This window comes from Dasypus novemcinctus, chromosome 3, assembly GCF_030445035.2.
Source record: "Dasypus novemcinctus isolate mDasNov1 chromosome 3, mDasNov1.1.hap2, whole genome shotgun sequence".
Taxonomy (NCBI): domain Eukaryota; kingdom Metazoa; phylum Chordata; class Mammalia; order Cingulata; family Dasypodidae; genus Dasypus; species Dasypus novemcinctus.
In genome coordinates, this window is record NC_080675.1 from 120074531 (window position 1) to 120092995 (window position 18465).

The 18465-nt window shown below is 38.0% G+C and overlaps 1 protein-coding gene across 7 annotated transcripts in view; it reads left to right on the forward strand.

The window, feature by feature from the left end:
* Positions 1-18465, forward strand: part of SLC12A1 (solute carrier family 12 member 1) — a 103232-nt gene that overhangs the window by 24271 nt on the left and 60496 nt on the right. For 3 of the 7 annotated variants that reach the window (XM_071214183.1, XM_071214180.1, XM_071214182.1), the window contains 5 exons: positions 8595-8729; positions 8865-8940; positions 13998-14093; positions 16472-16611; positions 17927-18037. In XM_071214183.1, the coding sequence (XP_071070284.1) occupies positions 8646-8729; positions 8865-8940; positions 13998-14093; positions 16472-16611; positions 17927-18037 (507 nt within the window). In that variant the 5' untranslated portion in view covers positions 8595-8645. Of the gene's footprint in view, positions 1-8594; positions 8730-8864; positions 8941-13372; positions 13469-13997; positions 14094-14582; positions 14679-16471; positions 16612-17926; positions 18038-18465 lie in introns of all 7 variants that reach the window. The other 4 variants (XM_071214184.1, XM_071214181.1, XM_071214185.1 and 1 more) reach the window with 2 other exon arrangements.

Here is an 18465-nt window from a genome sequence, read left to right on the forward strand (position 1 = left end):
TTTTTCCTCCCAAATAAAGATGAAGACTTGCAATGTGATGTAGCTATGCTGCCACCTCCTTGTGGCCCTTGACATTTTAGGGTAGTTTCTCAAATGTAGGAATGATCAATAGAACAAATGTTACATAATGACAGTAAGACACTTCACAGGTTTTGCATGCAAAAAGATATAAAAATCGTGTTTACTTAAGTCAGTTTAAAATAGAAAGTAACTGTCAGTAAGAGTAGGCACTATTTTTTGATCCATGATTATAATATTTTAAAAATCCATATAGCAATGGTGCATTCATATTGAATGGCAAAACATATTTAACCAGAAAATGATTGGATTGTGTGCAAATCCTGGTAATAATTTCCAAGTCAGAAAAAATTACGTGACAAGGTTGTCCTTTTAGGTAAAATGAAAAATAGATTTGAAAGATATTTTTAAAGTCTCTACTTTAAGTGTAACTCTTTGGAGTGATAGATATTGACAGAATTTGTAATCCCAATGATTTGAGGTTGTAGTTGTAGAAATTCTTTTCATTTTCTATGTAGTAAAACATTAAATGCCTATACTGGTAGTTAAGAATTATGAATTTCTGAAAGCTCAAGTTAAAAGCAGAAATAAATGACTCAGTTCCTTACTTTTTCTGCAATATTGTGTGAACTACATAATTTCTCATACCTTAGAGGATGCTTGTTAGAATTAGAGTTTATATGCATACAAAGTCTAGCAAATTGCCTGCAATGGGTTGACTCAATAAATGGCAGTTGATGATGATGGTAAAATTTATAGTAACTTTTCATTTAAAAAGTAAGACATACACTGATGAAATATTCAACAAGTACTAAAATATATACCGTAATGAAAAGTCTCTCTTCCAACTCAAATCTTTAGTTCTCCTCCCCAGGGTAATCATTACTGGCAATTTCCTGCAAATCCTTCAAGAAATTATCATGCTTATACCAACATGCATATTTGTCTATAAATACCTATATTCCTATCTATATAACTTCCATCTATTCTTTTTACAAACACATATCAGGGCATGTTTTATACATTGTTCTATGCTTTGCTCTTTTCACCAACCAATATATCAAAAAATGTATAATGATGTTAGACATCTGGCAAAAGATTAATCGAGTATTTTTACTCTGTAAAGAGAAGTCTGCTTTTGGTATCCAGCCTTAATTCTAGAGGCCACCTTTTCAAATACAGTTCCTAATTGCAGTGTAGCCAAAGTGGAACTCCCTTTCAGCATTACTAGCTACCACCACACTAGCTAGCCTTTCAGAAAAAAGATAATCATAAAGGATTCAGGAAAACATACAGATGTTCTATCACAGTCTGTTGTTCTGATGTTATAGAATAAACTGTTTGAGGAAATATTAAAAAACACTATAAAAGGTGCCATAAAAGATAGAAATACTATTCTTAAGGAAGCCGATCATAGAGAAACTGACCTCAAATGAAAACAACTAAATAACTTCACGTTTGGGTCATTAGACTGTTAGAAAATATAAATAAATGAAAAAGAAAAGCATTAAGAGTGACTTCAATTTAATAAGAACAAACTGCTCATTGAGAACTTTTGATGTGTCAGGCACTGTGATTCACACCTATTCACACCTGACATAAATTCTCATTCAATCCTTACAGGAAAACTTCAAGGTAGATAGTACTAAAATTGTTATTTTTTAATTGGTGAAGTTTTTATAAAATCCTAAGGACTGTCTAGAAGAGAAAACAGAGACTTAACAGAAGTCAATAACCAACCCCAGGTGACATGGCTAATAAGTTGATCCCTGTCTGTATGACTCCAGAGGCCCTGCTCCTCACCACTAGCATACTCTCCTCCTGACTGTGTCTTAGCTCTTCAAGCAATTGAAAATGGTGGAACAAACAGGAAAAGCATACCTCACTCAGGCCAGGCAGAGCAGGTGGTCCCAATTCATTCCTTATTTCTGAGACTGTATCAAAAGAGCATATTGCTTCTCCTACAGAATTAATTGTAGGTCTCAGTAATCTTCATTGTCATCAGAAGCATTAAGTATTTATTTATAAGAGGTGCTCTATAAAACGAGTTAAAAGATATGGCCTCTACCTTCTGGAATTTCATTATATAAGTCAAATGACATTATTATGGATAGGAATGAAGAACATGTAGTCAGGCTAATAAACATTAGACCAAATAAATCAATGTACTTAAATGTTCATATTTTATAAAATGACAAACAAAAATGTTTTCTCTAGAAAATAACTTTTCTAAATTGTTTCAGAGTTCAAATCTGGAACTTTATCATTCGAGTTGGGGATGTCTGAAATGTGAAATAATCTAACTACAGTCAAATAAAATATACATTAAAATCGAGGAAATAAATGCCTGAAAGTCCAGAGATGAGTGGAAATCACCCCTAAAATATTTGTTGGAATCAAACTCTGTGACTAAGAGCTCATTCTGAAACTTATTAGAGTTTCTCAGTACCTAAGACCAGATCCCCTGTAAACTTATGCTATCAAAATAATCTGTGGATATGCGGGAACCTCTTATACTTTTTAATGTAACATTTTTTTGTGATCTATCTATCTTTTAAAAAAAGACACTTTAATTTAAAAAAAGCAATTGGACATAGAAAAAAAATAATCTGTGGAAGCAAAACAAAAGTGATTGAATTCTATTGTAAATAGTTTAGTGATGGATGGTGACTACAGTGGGAGGTACCTTAAAGATATATTCTGAAAATATAAAAAATCTTTTAATTTTATTTTTTATATTCTTATTTATTGCACATAGCTAACTTTTGGCCTAAGTTATCAAAACTGCAAGATAAATTTTTCTGTGAGCTTTGTGATACAGTAAAAACATTGCAATTATAAATTGTGACTATTGGTACTGATTAGAGACATGCTTATAATAACTTGCAAAGCAAGAAAGAAACCCTCCTCGTCTTCATTATTTAAAATGCTTCTAGTTATCACAAAAGGATAGAAATACATACAAACATAGTAGTGTTGTGCAATAAGACAGGAAAAGATTATTAGAATGGTATGTTTTCATTCTGAAATGGGCCTTAGAAATCATAAGGTCCTTACTGAGCATGGTTTCAAAATAAAAATAGGGGTCAACAGAGTAGAGATGAAATAAGATTGACCAGCTATTGATACTTACTGAAGCTGATGGATGAGTACACAGAGTTTATTATGTTATTCTCTTTCTTTTGTATGTGTTCAAACATTTCATTAAAAAATAAAGTTTAACGCAATGGAGGAAAATCATCTAAACCTAAATATTTATGGAACTATTTCCTAGTGATGGTCTAAGAAGTCTACTGTCTTGATATTAAAAGCTCAAAACTTGAAAATATGTACAAGTAGCAAATATTGTCTATTTGAAATTTAAAGAATAGTCTTAGTTTATTTTGCTCTGATGATACCTATAAAGGTATTTATCTTTCTGAAGTCTGAAATATCACATTACATATTAAATGAAATAATTTAGTCTTTCATGATTTATTTTTCAATCTAGAAGAACCCATTAGGAATTTTCCCCCTTAAACTGATTGTGATTGAAGCTTCACTAAGTTTACCAACATTGGAGAGGAAAAAGCCTTTTATCAAACAGTCTTCCTTCCTTCTTCTTTTTTTAAAAAATGCACTTTATCTACTCTGAATATTTAATGTACACGTAAAACTCTCAGTAAATAAATCATTCCCTAAAGCCTCACCACTTAAAATGCATTTATGGAAGGTTACAGGGTCATCGTTGTTGTAAGGGAGTGTGAACAAATTAATTCAAAGTAGGAAGGCAAAATCTGGTTTCACAGAGAAATCATAAAACCTTCAGTCTTTGAGGCTTTGGTCTCAGGAACATGCACCAGTCAGGAGTCTCGTGAGCCATTGGTTATAGCTCGTAGCTGTCAGGGCTCCATACAACTCCAGCTCCAAGTCATGTTTAATATTTTGAAGATAAGTTGAGCTTATAAACACTATTCAGGCTGACTAGGGGGTATTTATTAAAGAGTAAAACCAAGTTTTGCTTTGCCATGTCAGAAGAGGAAGACGGCAAACACAGTAAAATGATTCTGCCCAAGAGTGAACTGCTTTAAGATACAATATTCAGAAACCTCTTCGATTTATCATCATAGCCAGTATTTAAGAATGTCTAATCATCTTGCTGGAGGACACACCCTGAATTAATTACATTGCCAAAACTAGATTCCAAGTCTCCTAACTTATCCAGTGCTGCAGTGTTTTTTGTTTCTTCATGAGAGTAAGCAATGGAAATGGATTGTTGTTTTTTTTTTAGGTACCAAGGTCAGGTATTAAACCTGGGACCTCTTATGTGGGAAGCAAGCGCTCAATCACTGAACCACATTGGCTCCCCTGAGTTGGTTTTTGTTTTTTTTTTTCTCATTTTTAAAAAAAGATTTATTTATTTATTTATTTCTCTCCCCTGCCCCTCCCCCCACCCCAGCTGTCTGTTTTCTGTGTCTATTTTGCTGCGTCTTCTTTGTCCACTTCTATTGTTGTCAGTGGCATGGGACTTTGTGTTTCTTTTTGTTGCGGCATCTTGTCGTCAGCTCTCTGTGTGCGTGGCGCCATTCCTGGGCAGGCTGCACTTTCTTTCGTGCTGGGTGGCTCTCCTTATGGGGTGCACTCCTTGTACGTGGGGCTCCCCTACACGGGGGACAACCCTGAGTGGCAGGGCACTCCTTGCGCGCATCAGCACTGCGCATGGGCCAGCTCCACATGGGTCAAGGAGGCCAGGGGTTTGAACCATGGACCTCCCATGTGGTAGACGGAGGCCCTAACCACTGGGCCAAGTCCACCTCCTCTCATTTTTTTATTTTTGTTTTGTTGTTGTTGTTGTTTGTTTGTTTTTAGGAGGCACCAGGAACCGAAACCGGGATGTTTGGATTTTTTACTCACAAATTTGCTATCAGAACCTTTATAAGCAACAAAAGACAGCTTCAGGGTTTTCCCTCCCCTTCTATGTTATAAATATACTTAAAACTTTGAAACTCTAGCTGGATGAACATATTTACCTAGGGGAGAGTTGAATATCCTATACAGATTCTATTTTTGAATAATTGAGATGTTACTGATTTCCATATGTAATGGTTTCTCTGTCATGCCCTCAAAGCATTATAATTCTGTAGCATTTTATTGGGATGCCATAGTGATAAATTGAAGAACTGTTGAATTTTGACCAGGAAGGGCAGTCACTGGAAATGTTCATTTAAGGGGAGATTTTAAATATCTTATTCACCCATTAGCCTACTTTGTAAAATGCTTTTTACAGTCATTGGTTTTCTCATTAATCCAAATCCAAGGATCATACAGTCACCATCGGAGTTGATCTGGGGCCAAGCAATTTCCTGGACCAAACCCACAAGTTCAGATTTAATCAGAAAACAAACATGGCTTCTATTCCCAAGACTGCCTTTAGGAAGGCAATGACTAAGGCCGAGGCTCATGGGATCTCCAATTAATCTAGAAAAAAAAGAAATTGCCCTTTTCCTGAAAGAGTAGCTGCTGATAGTCTGGTCACAGGATCTTGATTAACTAGAATATTGCCAATTTCATAAAAGTTTCACTTGAATCAAGTCAAATAAATGAATCTCCTAACCAAATATTCTCTTTAACATTCAAGGTCATTTTAACAAATTCCTCAATTCCCTACTCTTATTGATTATGTTTCAGTTATGGAAAATGAAAATTACATTTGACCCATTCACCTGTGTTATGTGTATAGAATCCTTTTAGAGAAAAATAGAATTTTTAAGTGACTAAAAAAATGGCCTCAAATGTTTCATCCATCTGAAGTTGGATGTATGACAGATGTATTATATAAACTTGCTGTCCAACACATTAGGCACTAGCCACGTTGGGATACTGAGCACTTGAAAAGTGGCTAGTCCCGATTTAGATGTGTTGTCAATATAAAATACGCACAGGATTTGAAGAATTAGTAAGAAAAAATGCAAAATATTTTAATTTTGATCATATATTAAAATGATAAAATTCTATTTATATTTGATTAAGTAAAATATATTATTAAAATGAATTTCAGCAATCTCCTTTTTCTTTTTCTTTTTTGACATAGCTATTAGAAAATTTTAAATTACATACATGGCTTGAATTTGTTGCTTGACTATACTTCTATTGAAGAGTGCTGGTATAGATCACCATTTTCTGTCATACCTGTTTATTCTCAATTTCTCTGGAATTTTTAAAAATTAACATCTTTACTCTAAGGTGAATACCTGAGGTCGGCTTTCAATTATCTGTGCAAATAGAGACTGAGGATGCTTAAGATTAAGACCTTGCTCAGGTAATTAAAAAACTAAATTTTAACTATTAAATTCAGCCTCCTCTTTCTCTATTTTTCCCCAGTGCTGTCAGAAAATAACAAAGTGATCTCGCTTCAGATTCATTCCCTTCATCTCCTTTTTTAATGTGGTGTACATAGGGGAAACAATGAGAGATGGAGTATCCAAAAGGGAAGGAAGAGAAAAGAAACAGGAGGCAAGGATGGATAAGAAACTGGGTCATCTGCTCCTAAATGGCAGAGCTCAGTGGCCTTCAAATCCAATTTATGGATTTAACAGCCATTTATGAATGGCCTGGTATATGGCAGACCCTTGGTTGGCATTAAAGCAACTAGTCTGTGTGATTGCCTTCGCCCAATTTAGTTGTCATTCAATGACTCTTTTTTGAAGTACCAGGATGGAAAGTGAACCCAGACCCTCATATGCGGGAGACCAGCACTGGTTTACTTCTTTGTTCTTGTTTTTTCGTTTTTGTTTGTGCGTTTGTTTTAGGAGGCACTGGGAACTGAACCTGGGGCCTCCCACGTGGGAGGTGGGTGCTCGACTGCTTGAGCCACATCTGCTCCACATTCAGTGACACTTATCTCATTGTATAACGTTATCGAAGTGTCAATGTTAGTCTCATGAGCAAAGATTTATGGGAGAAAAAAGCTGGGAAGAATTCCTATTTAGACAAGGAAAAGAGAAGAACATCCTGGAAGAAGACAAGAGGTCACTTGGAGTAAACAGCCCAAAATAGAGTCGGTTTACAGTGGATACACTAACAGTATAACCAAAGCCAAAAGAAGTGAGAGCCTGTAGATATGGCAAAGATAATGGTAAAGAATGTCAATTACCAAAGAATAAAGCCCTTATTATAAATACTGATTATTAATTTCACACCAGTCCTATTCTAGAGGAGAAAATTGTCATTGTTCAAGCCTTCTTAGCTAGTAGTATCAGGCATATCATCCTAGGCTTAACTCCAACTTAAATAAGATAAAGTTGTTCTATCATATTGGTAATTAAATGCTGTGTCTAAGAGACTTCTCAATTGGTTTCAAAACCCTTACTGGAAAAGACTGTAAGATTTTAGCCCTTACATATAGTCCTTCCTTCTTATTTCGACTCAGCCAGCCTTCTTAGTAGTCAATCATGAGACTTCTTGTACAAGAACACAAGCTACAGGGAAGTGGACTTGGCCCAATGGATAGGGTGTCCGTCTACCACATGGGAGGCCCGTGGTTCAAACCCCGGGCCTCCTTGACCCGTGTGGAGCTGGCCCACGCACAATGCTGATGCGCACAATGAGTGCTATGCCACACAAGGGTGTCCCTGCATAGGGGAGCCCCAGGCGCAATGAGTGCGCCCCATAAGGAGAGCCACCCAGCGTGAAAGAAAGTGCAGCCTGCCCAGGAATGGTGCTGCACACACGGAGAGCTGACACAACAAGATGGCACAACAAAAAGAAACACATTCCCATGCTGCTGACAACAGAAGCAGACAAAAGAACACGCAGCAAATGGACAGAGAGAACAGACAACTGGGGCGGGGCAGCGGGGAGGGAAGGGGAGAGAAACAAATAAAAATAAATAAATCTTAAAAAAAAAAAAGAACACATGCTTCAATTCTCAGGCAGAGGCACATGAAATCTGGAAGAAATTTCCCTTCATATAGGAATAGTCTTCTTGTAGTCGCACAGTGCCTTTCAACTTTTTAAGAAAAAGGTTATATATATATTTTTAAGCACTTTTTCATGGTCCTTCATTGAATTGTCTTAAAGATGCTCTGAAGTGAATAGAGAAGTTTTAGCATTATTATTTTAAATGAATAAAAGGAGGCACAGAGAGGGTGATGGAATGAAAGCCAGATCCTTCACCTAAGTGAGGAAGATTAACTTTCCCACCCTCCCAACATGCCTTCTTTGAGACCCTCATTCACTTTCACTAGGTTTTCCTCCCTTATTTGCTCCCCTCCTTCTCTCTTTTGTTCTAAAATTATCTAAATCTGACCACTTGCACCTAAGGAAACTCTCTCCCTAGTGGAAGAACAGCCCAAGGTTTCTGTCTCCCCAGGTTCCTTCCACCTCCCTTTGAAGTCTTAGTGGTCCCCAAATCACTGACCAACGAAATGACCCCATCACCTCTCAGGGCAAAAAAGTATATATCATTTTACTTAAGAAGACTGGAATGTGTTTCTTTTCTCTTAAAGTTCTACGTCAATTGTTTTGACTTGTCGTTGAACATTTTGGGTAACTGTTGTTAACCAAAGGTGATGTTTTTGCTTTCTGTAAAAATGCAGAATGTGGCTGTGGTCCCTGGTGCAGCTGACAGGGTCGCTAATGGTGATGGAATGCCTGGAGAGGAACAAGCTGAAAACAAGGATGAAGAAGATAAAGCTGGGGCTGTGAAGTTTGGCTGGGTGAAAGGTGTGCTGGTGAGAAAGCTCCTCTGTTTACAAATGAAGACTCTATGTTAAATGTGCCTAGAGGATGAAGTGCTAACAAGGTCTGAACATCACAGTTACCAATACTGGGTTTAAAGTCTCTTTCCATGCCCCTTAAATCCACAGGTAAGATGCATGCTGAATATCTGGGGTGTCATGCTCTTCATTCGTCTCTCCTGGATTGTTGGAGAAGCTGGAATTGGTAAGCACTTTCCCTTCCTAAATAACTTTGACTGTAAATTATAAAATGCCATAAGCAACATTAATGCTGAATGCGAGAAGAGGGTCACAGACGTAGTTTACACTCCAGCTCCTTCCTTTTACTTTACCTCCTTGACAGTGTCTGTCAGCAGGGGAGGTGAAACATTAACACCTGTGAAGCTGGAATTTTCCAGCTTGCCAACCAGGTGAATGCTCAAGTAAATATTTTGATCTTTTGATAGTTTTAGCTATAAAGGCATACAAAAAATTCACTTTTTAACAATAATACTCATATTTTGGGACATATTGACAGCTATCCCTCATTTATCACAGAATATTTCCCTTATGATTACTGGCAAAACTTCCCTAAACCAAAATAACTTGTGGAAAAACTGGTGAAAATGTGACCTGACTAATAAAAATGCTGACTCATTGAACATTTTCCAAATAAAGTAATTGTGTTACTTTTGGGTACTAGGAGTAAGAAAATAAAGGTTAATCAAATATTGCCAGATATAAGCTTAAAACAATAGATTTGATGACTCAGATAATATGTTCAACAATGCTAATTTTTCAAATAGAAAACAGATGACATTGAAATTAATTTAAGATGAATTAATGTTTTAAAATATATCCCACTTGAAGTATTCTTTCTTCTATAAACTCTTTTTTATTGAGAATATTTGTAAACTTCATGTGAAAAATTTATTTGAATTTTATCAAAGTTCCTGATTTATGTGATAAAAATTATTTATGTTTTACTCTCTGTATAAGCATGTATCAGGAAGCTACATTAGAAATCCACTTTGAGGGAAAGACTTATAAATCATTAGTATGAAGAACATAGAGGTTCAGATGCACTTTCAGATACTGCTCCAGACTGTATCTTAATCCACATTTAAAAGGTACTTGGTCATTAATTATTGCCTCTTCTAAACACATTTGGAACCATCAGAAGACCAACCCCCCCAAAAAAGGACTGAGTTGTAAACTGAACTGCTAAAATCAATTCCCATAGTTTTTCTGTGTTTCATGTTTGTCAACTGCTGGGTTCCTGACAAAGAACTGCTTACCAGTTTTATGATGCGTGTCAAATGAATGCTTGCAGCCTCAGGGTCCAAACTAAGTGTACACTGTTTCATGGAAAATCTGCATCTTAATATTGCCAAGTTTTTGCTCCAGGGTTTCATGCAAAATTAAGTTTTTAAGGGCAGTTTAGTAACTTATTGAGATCATCAAGAAACATTACTCTGTTTGGAGGTGTGAGAGTAGCCAAGGGCAAGAGTAATTCTTTTTAATGCAACTTATTTAACATCCATATGTTTGGGCAATAATCTGAACTTTAATCAGATCTTCTGTTACTCTTCATAGTCGACCCAGTTCCTCATTTTATTGCAAAATTGTAAATTATGAGGATTCCTATCCTCGGCTAACCTGCTTATTACTTTTAGACATTAGTGTTGTTTTAATAAGGACCTTTTCCATAAGTAGTCAAATAGTGTTTTAGAGGAGAATAGCATTCTACCTGAATGGGTGGCCAGTGGGTTTTCTTTTGTATGGATGTTGTTGGATTTTTTGTTCTGTTTTGTTCTCAGAAAAGAGACTTTAGTGAATAGTAGAAACTTATTATCACCTCTCCCTCAATTTTACTAGCCTTTGCTGTGACCCTAAAGCTACATGAGTTGATTAAGGCACCATCTGGAGCGCTTCTTGGTTCCTTATTGGAAAAGAAACGAAAAAAAAATTTTTTTTTGCCTTGATTTGAGGATAGTTTGGGGAAAGAAACATGAATATATTTTCAAGCCCAGACCCTGAGGATAAAGTCAGAAGGAAGCTGGCACCAGGGGTAACAGTAGCTGCAGCCCTTGGGTAACCATTCTGGAGTTAGGAGTTGGGCTATCTTGTTCCCAAAAGGTAATGGTAGAATAAGCCAATAATGCTGTCTACTTGACCTTCCCTGTTTTGGAGACCTTAGTCTGGGGCAAGATGGTTTCCCATAAGCTTAAACAACAGGCAGAGAAGAAAGGTGTGAAATACAGAGGAAGAGGTTTGACTGAATCAAGTCACTTATGCTCTGTGAGTTTCACTTTCTCATCTAAAAATGAGGGAGCTAGACCAGTTCTTTCCCAAGCAATTATCTGAGGAAAAAGCTAAAGGACTTGACTTAACAGGCAAACACAATTGGACATAGGCTGAGGGTTGATCAGTAGTCTTCAGACTGTGGTATGTACAAGAATTACCTGGAAAGTTAGGCTAGAAAATGCAGAATCCTGGAATTCATTTTTAAAACTCCAAACTCGATAGGTCTGGGTATTTTTAATAAGCACCTGACATTTCCTGAAGTGGATGGTTCAAGGAACACACTTTGAGAAAACAATGAACAGAATGTTCTCTAAGCTGCCTTTCACCTTGGGATTCTACTTTTGATTGTGTGAGAGGAGCAAATCCATCATTGTTCAAAAGTATAAAACTTTGTTGCAGGACTTCAAACTGTTTACAGAAATATATATGATGCAAAAGGGTAAACAAAGGATGGTTAGGAAGATAGAGGCCAAGGGAAAGTAAGGGTTGGGAAATAAAATGAGAGTGGATTTAATCCTATGAAATGCAAGCTCTATGGTTATGTACAGTTGCTGGGGATGAGCTAAACATTCAATACCAAACTTCCTCAAAACCAAGTCAAGAGTCAAATAATGAGCAAAAGATAAAAAGAAATCACCTTTCGTGGCACAAAGCCCGGAGGCCGCAGAGTGATGTAGGAGTGATACTTACCACAGGATCCCTTCCATAGATGTGAAGAATTTAGTGCAAACATTTCTCATAACATCTAGCTTTTAAAAGTCCAGAGGGGCCAAAGTAATACGGTCCAACATCGCAGCTGGTATCCCACAGTTAGCCTTTTCCCAATACACTTTAACCTGTAAAATAGGCGAGAATCTCCCATGGAAGCCCATGTGTAGTTGGGAGCGTCAAAAGGCCCTGCCTCCAGCACCTCATTCCCATTTCTGTCCTAACCTCCCTCCACTTCCCCTTCTCCCAGGGCATGGCCAGAGAGATTACGGCCTCTCTTGACAGGCTACCACTCTAAACATCCTTGATCCAAGAGAGCTTGCTAACGACTAGTCTTGAGCATCCTCTTCACATAAGGTAGCATATCAAACAGTCCCAGGTCAGAGTATTCTGAGATGCAGCCTGGGTAAGTTTAATGGCCATGGCCCCAGAACATACCCCCTGAGTTCTGAGCCAGCCTTCATTGACAAGTGTGAGCTCCTGGCTGCCTATTTCCTGAAGCCGAAGGCATACTCACTTTCCTCTGAATTCTGGCTTTACCACTTTCTCCTTAAAATTATTGACCTTTAACCATAAGATACTTGAAGGCAGGGTTTTACATTTCATTTGATTTTGTTTGCTCCTTGCATTTCCTATATAACTAACACACAGTCTGATGTATAGCAGACTTTCAATAAACAATAGCTATTTTGTCCATTGTGGATATGATAAAAAAGAAACTCTATCATTGATTGTGTACTGTGTTCTAGGCACTATGCTAGCCATTGTCCACATGCCTTATTTTTAATCTCATTGCCATATTTGGCTCAGAAGATAAGTAACTGACTGGAGATTATACAACCAGTATGTTTCTGAGCTCAACAATTTGCTGTACTGCATGTAATTTTTTGCCCAAATTTACATGAAAAGATTGTTTCCTGGAAGGATGAGCATTTGATCTATAGTCATATTAACAGTTTGGAATTGTATCGATCAATTATCATGGTTATAGGCGTCTAGAACTTCAAAATTGGGATTTACATTACTTTTTTTTTTATCTTCCCCCCCTTTGTGGCTTTTATTTTTACTTGCTCTCTGCTCTCTGTGTCCATTTGCTGTGTGTTCTTTTATGTCTGTATTTATTTTTATTTATCCCCCCCCTTGCGGCTTGCTGCTTGTTTGCTCTCTGTGTCCATTCACTGCGCGCTCTTCTGTGTTTTTGCTTGTCTCCCTTTTTGTTGCATCACCTTTAGTTGAATCACCATGCTCTCCAAGGCACCTGGGCCAGTGGCTCTCCACAGTGTGTGAGCTAGCCTGCCACAAGGAGGCCCTGGGACGCGAACCCAGGGCCTCCCGTGTGGTAGACGGGAGCCCAACTGATTGAGCGACAATCACTTCCCTTATTGTTCCATTTAGACCATCCTCAGTTGTTCAGTCGTGTGCAGCTTAGCATTGCACATCTTAACTCTTGGTTTCTTGGATCTTGTCACTAGTAGAGGCACTACAAGTAAGAGCTGAGCACTTGTTCAGTGGTGATTTCCAGGGCAACTTGTTTAATTCAGATGTGGTCCTTGAGTGATTACCCCAGACTTGCTGCTTTTATGTAAATGATCTAATGGGTTATTCCACTGTTTAATTGCCTTTATTTTCCTCTCTCAACTGAGGTCTTGGTGTGATTATCATCGGCTTAGCCGTGACAGTGACTGGTATCACTGGTTTATCTACCTCTGCTATTGCCACAAATGGATATGTCAGAGGAGGTAATTAGACTTGTGACTCGCACAATCATTTGTAAGGTAAAGGCAACACAAGCTCAAATAGTTCACCACTGACCTTTCTGGAGTATTTTCAAAGGTAATCCAAGTTCCTTTGTTTTTTTTTTCTAGGCAAGAGGGATGCAAGAAAAATGGAGAAGGATTTAACCTTTGTCAACCCCCAACTCTCTCATTCAGGTTACTCTTCAGCAAGAGAGAAGGTCACATGTCATGTTTTCTCTTTTCACAGCCAAGGTAGTTTCTCTCTGAGGACAAAAGCATAAGTCAACTTTTCCTTTCCCAAGGCTGCATTTTAGATGGTGTTTACTTTTCGAAACTGTCCTTCATCATAATGAGCAGTTCTCCGACTTGATCTTTATGCCAGTCATACCAGTTTCTCCTTACCACAAAGGAACCCAGTGGGGCCCAAGGCTTAGACGTGACAACCTAAATTAAAGGAAGTGTAGTTTGCAGCAAGAAGAAATACCAGGAAGAAAAATAAAATATAATATCTTCTATCTCTCATTGCTAACAGGTCTTGGAGTTCTCATAATTCTTCTTTCCACCATGGTAACTTCTATTACTGGGTTGTCAACTTCTGCAATAGCAACTAACGGGTTTGTTCGTGGAGGTAAAAATCTCTAAGATATCTAATGCCCTCATCACTTGCTACGGGTAGGCAAAAACTTTTTATATATTTCTTTTTGATGAGACCAAAGAAGTAGTTCGATGATCTTGAAGTCTGACAGGCTACGTGGATGAGCTGGCTGCAGAAGGAAGCAGAAGGTACTGTGAATAAAGTTCAGACTCAGAAGGGTCAGCTCTGGTTTCTTTTCTAATGGGACTGCTCTGGTGCATTTCAGGACCTGGCTTCCAGATGCTTTCTCTTTCAGGATACTCTGCACACCTCCTGTTGTTTTTTTAGAAATGATTCCTGGGCAAGACATCAGTGCATTTCAGGTGATTCCCAGACCCTCATGCAATGGGATCTTTTAGAACATTTCAGGTTTTTCATGAGGAGACTGATCCTTCCATGACAAGATTTGGACTGCTGCCTCCTGAAATTCTGGTGACTTCCCTCAGTACTGGAACCAAACACCTTTTTTGGGGGATTTTGCAGGTCTTGGAGTCATCATCATTGGCCTGAGTGTAGTAGTGACAACACTAACAGGTATTTCTATGTCTGCCATTTGCACAAATGGAGTGGTAAGAGGAGGTAAGCCAATTAATTTACTTACAGCTAAGTTTTTGGTTGCGTAGTAATGTTTATATTGGATTAAAATTGGAAGTAAAACTGGTATCCTGTTAATTAGTCCCCAAAGTCTAAGAAAAAGGAAGAAAGAAAGAAAACCTAAAGTTTAAATAGCAGGGCAAAATTCTTCTCAACTAAACCTGAGGCATTTCTAGAAAAGACTTCTCTGACCCATTGCCTCTGGTTAAGCATGTATATATAGTGGAAAGAGGCCAGTTATCTATTGGGAAGGCACAGAGTATTAGAGCAAAGCACGTGGCTCCTTTGTGCCTTGAGCAAGCTCTGCTGGCTCACTCCCTGTTTCCATCAGTGTGTTTTCTGGGCCCAAGCCTACACTCTAACACTTCCTACTCAATAAAATCCCTCCTGCACCCAACCCCCAGGATTCATCCCTAATACTGTGTTTCTAGTGGCCAACAAGCATGGGAAGGTTGTTAAAATAAATAATAAACAATAAAATAAATACAAGCAAACAAAGAGGTATTTTCATTTTCAAGTAATCCAGAAACAGGCAGGCTTTAGACAAAAAATGAACTGCGTGAAGTTTATCATTTTTCTTCTAACTTCCCTTCTTCCCCCTTGGTTTCTCCGGGTCTCTACCGCATACCTTAGCCAGGTCTCCCAACTTGGGGCCTTCTTGAACACCATCCCACACACTCACTGCATTCCTGACTCTCACTCCCTCTTCTGCTCAGTCTCTCATCTTGGCCGAGCCTTGATAACTGGCTGGCTAATATGTTGAAAATAATCTGGATAAAAGAAATAATGAGGATGTTAATGTTACATTTTTTAGAGAGTACTTTGACCCCTTAACCTAAAGGAGTTACTCTAGTGGAGGAAATCACATCTCAGTAAAAGATAGTTTGGACTTTCTGCCAGGTATGTTTGTTGAATATCATTCCTGTTCCAACTCCATCTACCCCTAAGACAAGCTCAAAAGAGGAGGTCATTAATTTTCTCTGGTCTGTGTTAATCGGGCCTCTCCATAGTCACTTTTTTTCCTTCAGAAACCTGCTTTAGGGAGTTAACCAGTCCTATTGGGTCATGTGTACAGAGACAGACAGAACTGCCTTGGACCAAGGAGTTAGCGATTGTTCTAACACCTTCCTACCTTCCTTCCACTTGCCAGTCCCCAACATATATGAATATTTGGTAATAACCATGACTTCTGTGGGCTAAAAAAACAGAAGACCAATTTAGATTATATATTGAGTAATTCATAGTGCTATACATGTATCTTGTTTTAGGTAGCAAACATATATACCACAAACATACACGCGTGCGTGCGCACACACACACACATCTGTACACCAGAAAGGAAGAAACCCGTTAGAAGAACTGTGATAAAATCCGCTCACTTCGTTTTCTGCCTAGGCCTGCCTATTCTGGGAAACTTTGTATATTAACTTAATCATTAGTTGCATTATTGCTTAAATGCTGATGAATACTTTGAAAAGACAAAGGATTCTTTCATAAATATTTCTGTGTTTCCATTTGTAGCATTTGTGTACATTTAGCTTTCAATAAATTGGGTTTTGTCAAGTCAGGATACTCCTATTTTAGATTATATGCAAAACAAAGGGAAGGCCTGCTATTCTTTAAGGTGCCACAGGTTCTTAAAATTACTAGGAAGTGATAATATTTTTATTAGAATAATTAATATTTCAAATGTTCTTAGACTTTCAAAATCATTTGGTCACAAAAGCTTAGTCCCTTAGCAGATTCTCAGTGTAAAACTTGTTTATTTCTTGTTTCAGGTGGGGCCTACTATCTTATTTCAAGAAGCTTAGGGCCCGAGTTCGGTGGGTCTATAGGCTTGATCTTTGCTTTTGCCAATGCAGTAGCTGTTGCTATGTATGTGGTGGGATTTGCTGAGACTGTGGTAGATCTTCTTAAGGTAACTAAATGCTTTTCTTTCCTTCAGCCAAGCAAGATAACTCAGTTCAGTTTGTTTCAGGGCACTAGGGGATGCCACTATGCAAGATGAGAGGAGATGAGTTTATTCTGCAGAATGTGAAAGTTGGAGATAGTGGAAGGAACCCTGGGCTTGGCACGAGACGATCTGGATTTGAGTCCCGGCTCTCATGTTTACTAGCTGAGAGACTTTGGACCTGTCCCTATACCCATCTGAGCCTCATTTTGCAAATCTGTAACATGGAGAGGGATAGTAACAATGTGTAATAACAATGTTCTCTTTCATAGATATGGGATACAAATCAAACGAAATAATGTATGTGAAATATTTTGTAAAATATAAAGCATTTGGGGAGCAGATGTAGCTCAAGTGGTTGAGTGTCTGCTTCCATGATGAAGCCCCGGGTTTGATCCCCAGGACCTCCTAAAAGCAAAAACAAAACAAACAAGCAAATGTATGAAAAAAAACAACTCAAGGGAGCTGATGTTGCCCACCAATTTCCCACATACTAAGTTCTGGGTTCAATGCCTGGCCCCGGTACCTCAAAAAAAAGAAAAATATTATGTATATAGTACTAGAGAAATATGGGAGATTATCAACAGTAATAATACTGTTACAGTATTACAGTTATTATTATTCTCCACAGATGCTCAAACATTAAAAAATCTCACTGGAGAAGACTGACATTTCGTAGTTTAGATGCCTCGTCTAGTATAGGGTATATGAGAGCAGGGCAATTAGCTGGCAGATGGACTAACCTCCAGTCCTCCTCTCCTGTTAATAATAACAGTTACTCAATTCAATTGGTAAAAGTACCTCTATTTGAAGATTAGATGAACAAATGAGTTTTTTTGTATAGTTCATGAGATGTGTTATCTTCAAGGGATGCATTATCCAGTTTGCTTCATCTATTCCTTAATTAAATAGCATTTATTTTCCAATATTAATGTTGGAAACCATTCGTTTTTATTCCTCTAGATTTTCCCCTGACACACAAAAGTAACACCATTCTTCTGAAACAAAACTTGATACATGCATGCATACATATTTAGTGCCACAAAAGCTTCAAAAGCTGTGAATAGAATGAACTTCTAAAATTTCCAATTCCTTACCTTGGCTACAAATAATAGAATGCTGGGTTCTTTACCTTTTCATATTTATAAGTGCTTCATTTTTCTATTATCCTATATAGCTCAAGGCATTAGTAAATGGTATCTCTTCTTAACATTAACTGTTTCAATAAAACATACATGCAAAAAGGCTGTACCTCGAACCATTTCTGTGATTTTTTTCCCAGGAAAGTGATTCAATGATGGTGGACCCAACCAATGACATCCGGATAATAGGTTCTATCACTGTGGTGATTCTTTTAGGAATTTCTGTGGCTGGAATGGAATGGGAAGCAAAGGTGAATTTTTCAAAATGATGTTATCAACAACGACTGGTCTGGTCCTGAACAAATTACAGTGGGGAGAGAGAAATAGAAGGAACCCCATATTCAAAGAGAATTACTATTATTATGGGCTATTGTGAGAGGAGCACGTTAGCACTAGTGGAAAACCAACCCTCAAAAGCACGAGGTCTGGGCAGTCATGAACCACAGCTTATACATCCCGTGAGCAGGCCTGTGCTTGGTTCCTCTGTGCACTGTCCTCACAGGGCCACAGACACCAAGGTCATGGCCATCTTCACACACAGACCTTTAAAATCAAGGCAACAGTGCATGCTGGAAACCTGTATCTCTGTCACAACCCTGGTGTCCCCCTTTGAAGTTGGCTGTGGGTGCTGAAGCCCCAAAGAAATGGCAAATGTGTTGGGAGAGCATAAGAGAGGCAG